At 40.8% G+C, this 12,947-nt stretch overlaps 1 protein-coding gene across 1 annotated transcript in view; it reads left to right on the top strand.

Moving 5' to 3' along the window:
• The window catches only part of TMEM266 (transmembrane protein 266), an 82,764-nt gene that overhangs the window by 20,886 nt on the left and 48,931 nt on the right, over nt 1-12,947 (top strand). Inside the window, exons 2-4 of the mRNA XM_046899224.1 lie at nt 931-1,021; nt 1,757-1,862; nt 4,934-5,122. Of these exons, the coding sequence (XP_046755180.1) occupies nt 1,849-1,862; nt 4,934-5,122 (203 nt within the window). The 5' untranslated portion in view covers nt 931-1,021; nt 1,757-1,848. The remainder of the gene's footprint in view (nt 1-930; nt 1,022-1,756; nt 1,863-4,933; nt 5,123-12,947) is intronic.

Here is a 12,947-nt window from a genome sequence, read left to right as displayed (position 1 = left end):
CTTGGAGAGGCAGACATTTCTTCAAGTATTTGCAGTGTTGTTGGTCCCCCTATTGGGACTTCAGTTCCCTTAAAATCTTTGGAGAATACTTTTAAACAGCTGCTGTACATTTGTAGCATCCTTGTTTTTTAAACCCCTCTTTGGGAGAAAGGTGGAGCGTTAGCACTGAGCTGTCTCCCAAACACACAGCGAGTTTTCAACTATATGAAGAAATTTCCCTTTCTACATCTCTCTCAGGGGCCAGTTTCCCTCAGTTCCACTCATTATCCCCATTTCCCTCCTATTCTCCAGGCTTGCAGACACTATTACAGTAGGACTTTCAGTTTCCATCTCAGCCTGGCAGGGTAGGTGCAGAGCACCTTGTGCCTTTACCATTTTCCCAGGCTGTATGCTTACAACAACAGGTTCGGGTTAAATACTTCAATGAAAACATGTGTCCCTACTGGGATGTTAGGGAGCTAACACTGCAAAACAAGACTTCTAGTGACATTTTGATTTTATTCTGCTGCTAAATGGAATGGTTGCTATTATAAAACTATCTTATGCCTAAGATATTCTTACTGCATCCTTTCAGTATGTGATTTAAGCAGACTTCTAATTTTAGGCAATTGCTTTAGTATCTTACTGCCTTGGGAATATAATTGATAAATGACCAAGAATAGAAGGGAAGAGTCTCCCATTGATATCAAGTGAATATTGAGTCAAGTTTGTGCTGTATCTGAGAAAGTATATCTAAAAAAAAAGTTGGTTTGTCACTCTGATGTTATAAGCATTTAAAGCTCATTGAAAAGTGGAGTCTCTTTTTCTGAAACACGTATGTTTTCTGTTTTGAAGTCGCTTATATTTCTTCTTGTGAATAATTGCTTTTGGCTAGCTTATCTACCTAAGGAAGGTGATGATAATCTAGATCCTTTCTTTTTGTACATGCAGGTGTGTTATCTGAAAAATCTGAGAATGGATTGACTGCATTACAAGTTTACAGTGCACTAAGTAAAGCCTTGGAAATGGCTCTACAATTGATGTAAGTTCATTTTTATTTGGCATCAAGTGACTACCATAGATCATGCTATTGTTCTATATCTCTGTTGTAAATGCTTGACTGATACTAACAGTTCAGCCTGTTAATGACTCTGGTTTTATTATAAGAATTATTTTTCATCATTGTGGAAATTGCTTGATGTTGGTAATATGCTAGTTTACCAACCAGTGTTTTCCATTCTGGTTCCCATGCATTGGTCCAGGTATACCACAAATGAAGACTTTGCCATAGGCAAATATGTCACCTTTTCCAAATGTTAATGGACTTTGTTGATCAAAATACCATCTTGGTAACAACCCATCCAGAATGTTTGACAACAAACTCCCAAATTTTGTTGACAAAACTAGCACTTGTCTCAATATTTTATTTAATATTGAATTGTATTTTTTTTAAAGAAAGTATTAATTGGCTTCCAATAGCATTTGTGCTGCTGAATCCCTGAGCTTTCTTTGAAAATCCCTACTGCCTGATTATTTCTCTAAGGGAACCAGAAATTTAAAGCAAGACGTGTTGTGATGGAAGTATATACATGAACAGGTGTCTATCTATAGCTTTACACCTCCCATGAAACGGTGGAATCAGTCCAGAACAAAATGCCTAGGGAAAGAATCATAAAGGGAAATAATTAAGTAAACTGATAAAATGACAAAAATTGTCAGTGCAACCCTTTCGAGTTCTTTTAACTGTTTTAGATAAATTTTGTTTTGCCTCTTACAGAAGGCTCATTTTGGATGTCTAGAACATCTGTGCAAAGCAGCTGGAATTAGTTGAATACGATAACCACTGCTGATTCAGTTGCATCCTCCAACATGACCAGTCCTCAGTAAGTACCGTATAAGGATAATTATAACTTATTTTAATTACACAAGAACAATTCCTGCCTGTAGCAGAATATTGTTGTGATGTCAAGAGAGATCCCTTAGTATGACTGGAAGGAAAAGTTGCTATTTTGAGAAGGAATGGTGGGATTTTGTCAGTTGTCTAAAGAGTGTGAATTAGCAGAAAAAGCAAGATTGCATTAAGTTGTGGGTGTATACTAACAGCCAGTGGCTAAAAACTGCTGTGTCTCCTTTTCATATCCATTTGCTTTTTCCCTTCCCTTTCACCAAAACTGTCTGAAAGCTGCTTGCCAACACCAGTCTATTGGTTGGTTTGGTTTGCTTTTCAGTCACATCAGACTCTGCCTATGATGTAGTCTGTCTAAGAAGTACAAAAGATAAATTCTGTTGTGAGGGGGAAGGCTGCACTCATCCCTTTTCCTTTTTTCCCCTATAATACTGGAAATGGGATCACTACATGGCCTTCATGCAGAACTGAATCAGCTTATCTTAGACTTGTAAAGGTAAAGGCTCATGGGTTGTCACTAAGGGTGAAAATCACAGAAAGAAGTTTCTTTCTGAAATTAGCCCCTGCCTCTGATTTCACTTGACAGGTAAATACAGTTCTGTTGAAAATGACACGAATCTCAATACTTTCCATCATTGGTTAGACGAAGAGTAAAATAAAATGAGCCTTTAGGTCGTACATACAGTAGTGTCTCCCTTTACTTTCTGCATGGTGTGACAGTATGACTCACTGTCAGTCTGACTTCAGTGCCTGATAAAATTATTCTGGGAGTTATAGAGAAACACCTGGAAGATAATGCAGTCACTGGTTGCAGCCAACATGGGTTCACAAGGGGGAAAGTTCTGTTTAATGAACTTAATCTCCATTTATGACCAAGTTACCCACCTGCATGACCAGTGAAAGCTGGCTGATGTAATTTTAGTAAAGCTTTTGATATTGTTACAGTACAAAATGTCCAGCATATATATAGTGAGAAAGGGGAGAAAAAAGTGATTGGTGAATAACTGGCTGATGGGTCAGGCTCTGGGGTGTATCAGACCTGGCACTGCCAGCTGGGTGAGGGGAAGGAATTGTCCCACTCGGCTCTGTGCTGTGCAGCTTCACCTCAAGTACAGTGAGCAGGTTTGGGTGCTGCAGTATAAGGACATAAAGATATTAGGGAGCATTCAGAGGGCTGCAGAGATGGTGAAGGGTCTAGAGGGCAGGATGAGTGTTGCTGAGGTTCCTGGGTTTGTTCAGTGCAGAGCAGAGCAGGCTGAGGGGAGGCCTGATGGCAGCTGCAGCTCCTCACAGGGAGCAGAGGAGCAGCGGTGAGCTTTGCTCTGTGTGACAGCAACAGGGCTAGAGGGAACAGCATGGAGCTGTGTCAGGAGAGGGTCAGGTAGGAGTTACAGAAAGGTTCTGCCCCAGAGGGTGAAGAGCATGGAATGGGCTGACCAGGGCAGTGGGCACAGCCTTGAGCTGCCGGAGCCCAAGGAGTCTTCAGATGCTGCTGTTACCCTCAGGGTTTGGGTGGTTCTGTGTGGAGCCAGGGATTGGACTCGATGATCCTTGGGGGTCCTTTCCAACTCAGGATATTCTGATTCCGTGATACAGGCGCAGCCTTTCTTTGACAAACACTTGAGTTATAAAAGCTTTTTCAGGTTTTCCAAATGACTTTTTTGTGTAACGCTGGTAGTGATTAGCTCCTGTAAATCTGGATGAATGTTTTCCATCCAAAAGAGTTAGTCTGATGTTCAGGCTCTGAGCAATAGGTTTTTCCTTCCCTTTCACCTAGAATTTTAGCTTCTTCACTCACATCTTTAGATTTACAAGATACATGAGTTAAGAACTCTGCTAAATAATTCACTTTTTTTCTGGAAAAAAAACCCTACATATTACTCAGTTTGCTTGAATAGCTGGAATATTTTAGTAAACTTCTTTAAAGCAAAGTCACCCATGCAACTTCTGCAGTCAAATAAGAGAGGTAAGTTGGGTGCTATGCGCTTTTTAACTGTATCTCAAAGGAAAAAGACATTCATACCTACTGTTTAAAGCTTCTGAAAACTAGCATGAGGTTTCTGAGAAGTTAATAAACTCCCAAGGATAAATGCTGGAGCAGACTGTTTGCACTCTGCTCTGAATCATGTGAAGCAAGAAGCTCTCACTGGGAACTGCAAGGGATCGGTCCCTACTGGGATTTCTCGTACATTCTTCTACAATGAATTCATCCTTCATGTGCAGGAGGGTATGCTAGCTGACAAAGTTTGAGTTCTAGGTAAGTAGTATTTTAAACATGGAGGATGTGGATATAGTCAGATGCTGTTTTTGCTTGCATGCAGTTCTCATTAACGTTGCTGGAATGGTAGAAGAATACGTCTGGACTTAGAGGCTGTACAAATAGCTGCTTACAGTAAGCCTTATAGAGGAGTTCATAATTCTCCTGAGTCTTTGTTCTCCTTTCAGAATCATTTTGAAGTAACTTGTTACAGAGTAATCTTCTGTGGTTGAGTGAAATCAAATCACCATCTCTCAAAAGCTCTTTGACAGTAGTGATCCACAGTGAGAGGGGTCAAAATGCATCCATCAACTAGCTGCTGATTTGTATAATAATTAATAATCTTAACTATTCATTGTTCACTTGTCCAAGTTACAGAGCAGTTTTTAGTTGGCATAGTTGCATGCTTTCTGTTGTGCCTCTCTGTTTTGCACAAATATTTTGCTTTTGGTTTCATACGTTGTTTCCACCTTCGTTTGTTCATAACACATTCATTTATATTTAGTGCTTTTGAAGCAGAGTGTAACATGCTGTTCTCTTTTATCTGTGAGATTTCTGTTGCTCTCTGTGACATCTACTGAAGACAAGTTTGGAGACGTTTGATCTGTCCCCCCCCTTAACGAGGATACCTCCCTCAATGGCCTGGCCTTATAATTTGTTTTAGGGTTCTGCAAAGTTCTTGTCTCCAACTTATTTTTATTCGCTTGTTTATATTTGTTTATATAGATTAGATGTATATGTGTGTGTGCCTCTGTAGAGAAAGGTTTTCATTTTGCTAATTGTGTTTGCAGGCCTGCAATAGAAGGCGGTGTTTCAGAAGTTGAGATAATTTCGCAGCAAGTTGAAGAAGAAACCAAAAGCATTGCCCCTGTACAGCTTGTTAATTTTGCTTATCGAGATCTGCCCTTAGCTGCACTTGATCTGTCTGTGGCTGGGTCCCAGCTTTTGTCAAATTTGGACGAGGAGTACCAAAGAGAAGGGTAAGTACCAAGGACAAAACTTTCTTTTCTGATTTTATGTTACAGGAATTTCTCTGCCTGTAAAGGAAAAAAAAAAAAAAAAAAAAAAACCCTGAGCTGGAAAAGAGCAGCCAATTGTCCTCAAACTCATTTCAAAATCACTGTCACAGGATGGAAATGACTCTTAATAATATAACTAATCAGTGCTGGTTTGGGGCCCTTTGAGATTACGTAATTCATAGCTACTATTTGACGAGGTCTGGAAGCTTTCTGTCAGATGGGGAAAGCTAGACCAAGCCTCTAGCCTGTCACACATGCAGAGTGGCCTGATGAAAGCTCTTCATTAGTGGTGTTTCAGGAGGATTTCAGGATAACAGAGGGTTAGCTACTGTGATTCCTTTTCATGGTTGTATATCTCCTCACTGAAAGGTAATGGCAGTACTGTTGATTCCTGAACAGATCATTGCTTTTCACAGAATAATTTGTATTGTGTAGTTTGCTTATGTGAGAATATTGACTTTGATATGTGTGTATTACTGCTGTTTTAGAACGACTGCTCCGCTTCTATTGGAATAAAAGATCGTGATCAGTTTATAACATTTGCTGAACCATAACCCAGTGTCAGTTTATATAGAATTGTTCTACAGAACATAAGTTATCCTTACGCCTGACTCAGGCCTCAAGTGGCTGTAAGTGGACTCTTGCGCTATGTTTTTCATGCAAGTTTTGTGTCAACTTGAAAGCATAAAGAGGAAGGCAGTGAGAATGATGAGAAGTGCAGAAAACCTGCCATTGGAGGAAATAGCCTGCTACTGATGGAAATAACTGTTTCCATTTCACATGAAGAGACTTTGGGGAAATTATAAGGGATTTCACAGTGAGAAAGAGAATGGTCTGTTCCATCTCCATTGTATTTAGGACAAGAAGTAAAGAGACTTGAATAACAGCAAAGAAGAGAAGAATGAGGTTAGCAGAATGCTTGGATAGACTACTGGTGCGTGGGAGGAAGTGGGGAGTAGAATTGCCATCATTAGATGTCTTTAGGAAGACGCAGTTATCTGGAATGATGACAGTACAGCTTAATATTCCTTGGGACGGAGATTAGGTGAGCACATGTGCTTAACCCCTCTGACTCTGTGGTTGCTATTGCACTGTATGTTGCGCTGAATATGTATATACTCCACTGCCAGTAAGGTCCGTGTAAAACCACTTAACAGTAGGTTATGCAGAGCTCTCAAGATGAAGACATTAAAAGGCTTAGTATAAGCCTCAAATTATTAACAACTGAGTGTGTTTTAACCTGTGCTCAGAAATCAGCAGAGACCTGCTTGATCTCTGCTCAGCAGGTATTCTGCGTGCTAGTCAGGAAAGAGTACTGAGGAAAGACTCTTGCCTTTAATTTCTTTCCAAATTAGACTTTGAGATGTCTCCAGAAGGCTGTTGCTCCAAACAAGGGGAAATACATTTCAAGTAGGTTATGTAAGTATGGTACAACTGTAACATAAAATACCCTGCACAGCAGAAGAGGCACTTGAAAATTAATTTGAGTATGCAGGTGTAACCCTCAGGCTATTTTGGTGCTGAGTCGATACCAGTTTTGTTCAAATATGCATTTTAATAGATTTTTATGATCTGAAACTCCATTCTTCACTGTGCCAAAGTGCACGGGTCTCTCATTGTGACTGTTTGAACAGTTTTGTAGTCTAATGCGTGGAAATAGACTTGTTCTTTTCCTCAGCAGAGATCCCTTCCTTCACACAGATGACTTTTGTTGCTTTGCCATTCTAAATGGAAGTAAGTAGGTGCCATCCAGACTTCCCAGCTGTAGAGGGGATTCCGTGAAGGAAATCCAGACCTTTAGTTTGTATGTCTCGGTGCATATTTGGCTGAATATGTTCAGCTAAGTCCTGGGGCTGCACCTTCCTCATGGGAATGGCTCCTTCCTTTCAGAAGCACTGTTAGCAGTTGCTATCCTGTGAAATTTAGGAGCTAAGCTGAGATCAAGAAGGCTGACAGCCCAAGTGAAAATCTACCCCCATTCCACCTTGTGACTTGTTTGGGAATATGTCTGGTTTTATGAGCATGCTCTACTTTCTGTCTCATGGCCTTTTTAGTTGTCTGACTCACTTCTCCACCTGAGTAAGAAGCATCTGTGGAGGATCAGATCATGTTGGTACAGAAACTGCCAGCTACCTTTCCCTCACAGATGAAGAGGATGATGTGGAAAGGTCAGCACAGGAAGTAATGGAAAATGTCTGAGTCCCCATAGTTTCTGGCAGCATCCATGTTCGTAACTGGAACTCTGTGTCCCCACTGCTTCTGCACAGGTTGCAAGTGGAGATGCTGAAAGATAGTGCAAACACCACAGAGTACTAAATGGGGATGTAGGCCTTGTTTTTCCACTCTGTGGTGGTCTGCCTTCATTGCAGACCTCCAGATGTTCACTTCTACATATTTTTTTCCCTGTGAGTTTCAGGGAAGCTGCCAGCCTGCATGACCTGCATATATTCTGTAGGAATCCAATAGTCTAGATCTGTAGTTGATGTAGACAAACCACACTTACTATAATTGCAAGGCACTGCAGCAAGGAGATCTGGTGCGTGCCCACTTCTTGGAAAGTTATAATAGGAAAATGGCAGGAGGCTTGGAAAGTGGTGAGTTGTTGTCATAAGCTGCCTCTGTCTGTGACCTTATTGGAGTTTGCAACGCCTTGCTGTCCACAGTATTGTGCCAACCCATTTTAGGACCTAGGAACTCTTCATCACTAGTAAAGTGTCCAGCTCCATGTGCAGAGCAACAAGAGAGACATCGGGCTAGAGATGTGTGAGTGGGCAGTGAAGTAGTCTTCTGATGTAATGGTTTGGTTATGTGCTCCCCAAGGCTTTCCTTTAGCTTTCTCTAAGGCCAGATTGCACCAGGCCAAGCACGCCTGCAAATTTAACCTGGTTGGTGAAGGACAGTGTGGTGCTAACTAGGGGACTTCGTTGTTTAACCTGACAGAGTGTTTCTCTCAATACACCTGATATTAATAGGCTCCCAGGAACAGGTGGGTAATGGCTCAGCCCTCTTTGTTTTCATGGGATCTTTCAGATGGCATCAGACTAGCTACTCCTCTCACCAGAAATGGGGGTGTGTGGAAAAACAAAAAGAAAGGAGAGTTATGATCTATTTTTTTGCCAGAAAGATCATACGTAACCTGACATCTATGTGGGTCTAAAGATGCAGGAGTAAAAAGTTTATTTTGTGGAGATTGATGGGGCTTTGCTCTATTGTATCAAATTCTCAGAGCAGTCAGTTCCCATCTCCTAATGTTACTGGAGGAATTATGTTGAAAGTTTGAGCTGTTTTTGTCAGAAATTGTTTGCAATACTGGTTCCTGCATTAAACACCAAAGAAAGGAGTGCAGATTTGATGGCACGTTATGCTAGTCCCTGAAGTACACCTGTAAATAGTAGAAGAGTAATTAGGCAAGAAGATACCTCTTTCTGCTCCTTCAGAAACCCCCAGACAAACCACAAACCGTGGCTTCTGCTAATGTGTGTTAGGCAAAAATTAGTTATTTTCTTTCTGTAGGCTTCTCAAACAGGGGAATTCCAAAGATCTACGTGATGGAAGGAGATTAAGTTGGATGGAATATGCTGAATGTTGAAGATATTAATTATAAATGATGTGAATGGGCTGGCATTGCCTTCTTTGCATTTAAAAACAGTAAGGTGCTTGTGGTCTCTGCACATCAGTGTGTGGGATAGGAGGGATTGCTGAATCAGGCTTGCTTCCTAGCTGCAATGAGGCTGATGTGCCTGGTATTAATGAAACTGTGGTTCTGTTTCTTCAGAAAAACAAACATTTCTGGTAAATGCCAACAATCTGCAACTAAAACACTTGGAATTTTATGTGACTGAAGCAATCTGTATTTAAAAAGTTGCACATTCTCCACACAGTGGAGCACTGTGAATAAATAGTAGCTTGGTTCTTGGAACCAATGAGTTCATTACTTACTACTCCTGCTTGTCTGCCCTGCAGTTAATGTTAGGATATTTTTACTCTGTGCTGCATTCTGTACTTAGACATTGCAGGAATGATTGAGGCATTGACTGGAGACATGGAGATAAGAAATAAGTTCATGCAAAAAATGTGCCTTGGGTTCCAAGGAGGGCACGTAATGTGCATTTCTGGCAGATAAGGTGATACTTGTGCAACTAAAGCAGCTGCAAAGCAGATGATTTTGTTCATGCCTGTGAATTTATTGGAGAATCTATGTCTGCATAGAACTCAGTTTGCATGAAAATAATGCTTCTTTGAGGAGATTAATCACCCAGAAGCTAAGGAGCTTTTAAAATATCAACCTTAATTTCTTTTTTTGTCCAATTGAGTGTTCTGTTTTCCAAGAAATACTTTCTTCTATTTCTACGTTAATGATCAATAAAAATGATGGAGAACAGTTCAGAAATTGTCTACGTGCAGAAAATGGTGTGTGCTATGAATGAGAAGGGATTGGGACCAGCTCTCCTTCCCATATTTCCTTTAGTCTCCACTTGGGAGTTATCATTCATAATAAACTGTAATAGACATTACAGCCAATATACATACATACACACATACATCAGTGGTTTTCAAGCTTTTTTGATTCATAGATTTTTTTTTTTTTTTTTCACCCCCCTTGTTTTTTTTTCCACTAGAACTTGCTTTTCCTGGGTACCTTTTGTGGCTGGAAATGTAGTGTCCCACAGATCTCTGTTTGCAAAGGACTTTTTTTGTAGAGGGGAAATGATGCAGGTCTGACTTACCTGGCTTAACATTGGAATAACTGTCTAAATTGGAGAAGATGTGGCTTGCTGCAACAACTGAAAGATGGATAAGGGGTAGGATAACGGAGAAATATGGGAAAGAGAAATATTAAGCTCGAAGAAGAGTCCATGAGAAGGTCAGCTGAAGGCTGAGCGGCAGTCTAAAAGCAAATAGCATGTTAGGATTCTTTAGGAAAGGAATAATGAATAAAACAGAGTCCATATTGTGCCTCTCCGTAAATCTGAGCTTTGTCCATGTGTTGAGTGTGAATGTGTAGTACTGGCCCTGCCAGAAAGGATATGGTAGACAACAAAGAACTGGAAAAGACTCAAAAGCAATGATCTAAGATGTAGAACTACATACACGAGGATTGTTCAGTCTGGAAAGAAGGTTAATATGGGATTTGATTGAGATTACAAAATTGGTGACAAAGTTTGAAATGAAGTGTGACACCTCCCTTCTGAATCCAAATTGAACTGAAAAGCATGGCTGTAATTAAACCTATTCCAAAATATATGTACAATTCGTATTGTCTGTGTTCATAGAATCACCAAAATTGGAAAAGACCTCCGAGGTTGTCCAGTCCAACTGTCCATCTATCACCAGTGTTTTCCTCTAAAACATGTCCCTCAGTACATGTAAACATTCTGTGAGATCCTCTAAGGTTGGTGACTCCACCACCTCCTTGTGCAGCCCATTCCAGTGCCTGACCACTCTTCTGGAGAAGATCATCTAACCTGAATCTCCCCTGCCGCAACTTGAGACCATTCCCTCTAGTCTTATCACTAGTTACATGAGAGAAGAGGCTGACCCTCACCTTGTCACTGCCTCCCTTCTGGGAGTTGTAGAGAGTGATAAGGTCTCCCCTGAGCCTCCTCTTCTCCAGACTAACCAGTCCCAGCTCCCTCAGGTGTTCTCCTTGTAAGGCCTATGCTCTGGACTCCTCACCAGCTTTGTTGCCATTCTCTGCAAACGCTCCAGGGCTTCAATGTCTTTCTCATAGTGAGGAGCCCAGAACTGAAAATGGTAGTCAAGGTGCAGCCTCACCGGTGCTGAGTACAGGGGGATGATCACTTCCCTGCTCCTGCTAGATTTGCATTTCTGACATGAGTTAGGATGCCATTGGCCTTCTTAGCCACCTGGGTGCACTGCTGGCTCATGTTCAACTGACCGCTGACCAATACCTCCAGCTCCTTTTCTTCCAGCCACTCTGCCCCATTGCCTGGGGTTGTTATGGCCAAAGTGCAGGACCTGGTAGTTGGTCTTGTTGAACTTCATCCCACTGTCCTCAGCCCAGTGATCCAGCCTGTCCAGATCCTACTGTAGGGCCTTCCTACCCCCAAGCAGATTGACGATTCCTCCCAGCTGCACTTCTTTGACTAAAATAAATATGGAAATGTCACTGCTGTGTATGAATGCATCTTGGACAAAATGCCAGCAAGGGAAAAGAGCTGATCAGCCAAAGAACAGGACTGACACAAGTAGTGGCCATATGTGGGTTTGGGTTTAGGATGAAGTCAGGAGGAATCTTTATTGCCATTAGAACAACAGAGTTTTGCAGGAGTCCTCCAAGAACTCTAGCTGGGTTAGAAATTGTAAGACTTTTAGTGGAAAAAAGGGTGAGGCTGCCCTCAGTAGTTAAACTAAGCTTATAGGAAAAGTCTGGGAGAGGGGTGCAGAGCTCTGTCTGTTCATTACAATTGCTGAGGGCCTCCAGCTGCTATCTGTAGCCTCCTGTCTGTTTAGTCTCAGCCAGATTTTGTATTTATTGAAACTTTCTGTGTTTCAGTTACTTCCTGACCGTGGCTTTTCTTCTCCTTCGGTTAGTGATTTGGATCTCATCCATCCTTCTGTTTGCTAATCATATCCATCTTGTGAGATGCTTGCTGCTAAGCCAAAAAAAAAAAAAAAAAAAAGAAAAAGCCCAAAACAAAAAGGCAGGGTAAGGTATAATACATATTTGGGATATTTGTTTGGTAGATCAGAAAATAGAAACAGTGACAGCTGTTAACAGCTTGAACAAATTGTTTGTAGTCGTTCCTTACCAAAGAAATATGTTAAACCTTTCCCAGTTTTGCCTTATGCTCTTTTTTTTCCCAAGCTGTTTATTAATAAAACTAGCAGTGATGATAACAGATTGGTTTTTCACACAGCCATGTGTGAAAGTATCTTTAAAAAGATTTACCCCAGTAAAATTCCACAGTGTATTTAAGTTTCTCATAACCCTGCATCACTATCAGCCAAGATACTCCAGCTGTAGCGCATTTATTTATTTCACCTGGGCACTGTAAGACAGGTAGGTGATAATCCTGCTGAATAGAGGAGCAATGGCCAGGATTTGGAAGGTAGATTTAAACCCACTCTAATCCTGGTATGGATTTGTTTTTCTCAAATACCAGATTTCTCATCTACTGAATGGATGAGCCCCTTATATATCATGAGAAAGAGATACTTTGCTAAGACAGTTTAGAGCATGGAAGTAGATGAAGAGATTGCTTATTAGGATCTGGTGTGATGAGTGTGTCAGTAGGTGTATCTGCATGAAATATATTCCTAGTTGCAGTTCATTTTGTTATTTATGTCCCTCCTTTACACCTCCTTTACAGAAGATATGTAGGGAAAAGGAAAAGAAAAAAAAAAAAAAGACCAAGGGAAGATCAGGACTCCATTATACAGTTGTGTCAAATTACTATGGTAAATGAACTAAATTATCAGCTTCCAAGAAAGCAACTGTCCAGTGCACCATTTTTTAGAGCCCAATACAAGTGTTGTATGATTCTGTGATTGGTGTCAGTGGATTCAGAGGACTTGGAGATCTGTGAAGAGCTTATCTGCTAGGTGAAGGTGCTAAGCACTGTCTGTTCACAGGACAGGTGTTAAACAAATGCAACTTGGTTAAGTAAATTAAGATAAGAAACTGATGATAGTTTTCCAGGGCTTAATTTTCTAACACTTTTACATACTTGAAATCAATTTAGATATTATACAAGTGATATATAGGTGCAAACATGCAGATGATCTGCACTTCACCTCTTAATATTATCGCTTTTCCAGATAT

This window comes from Gallus gallus, chromosome 10 (genome assembly GCF_016699485.2).
Source record: "Gallus gallus isolate bGalGal1 chromosome 10, bGalGal1.mat.broiler.GRCg7b, whole genome shotgun sequence".
Lineage (NCBI taxonomy): Eukaryota > Metazoa > Chordata > Aves > Galliformes > Phasianidae > Gallus > Gallus gallus.
This window is presented reverse-complemented; position numbering and strand designations above follow the sequence as displayed.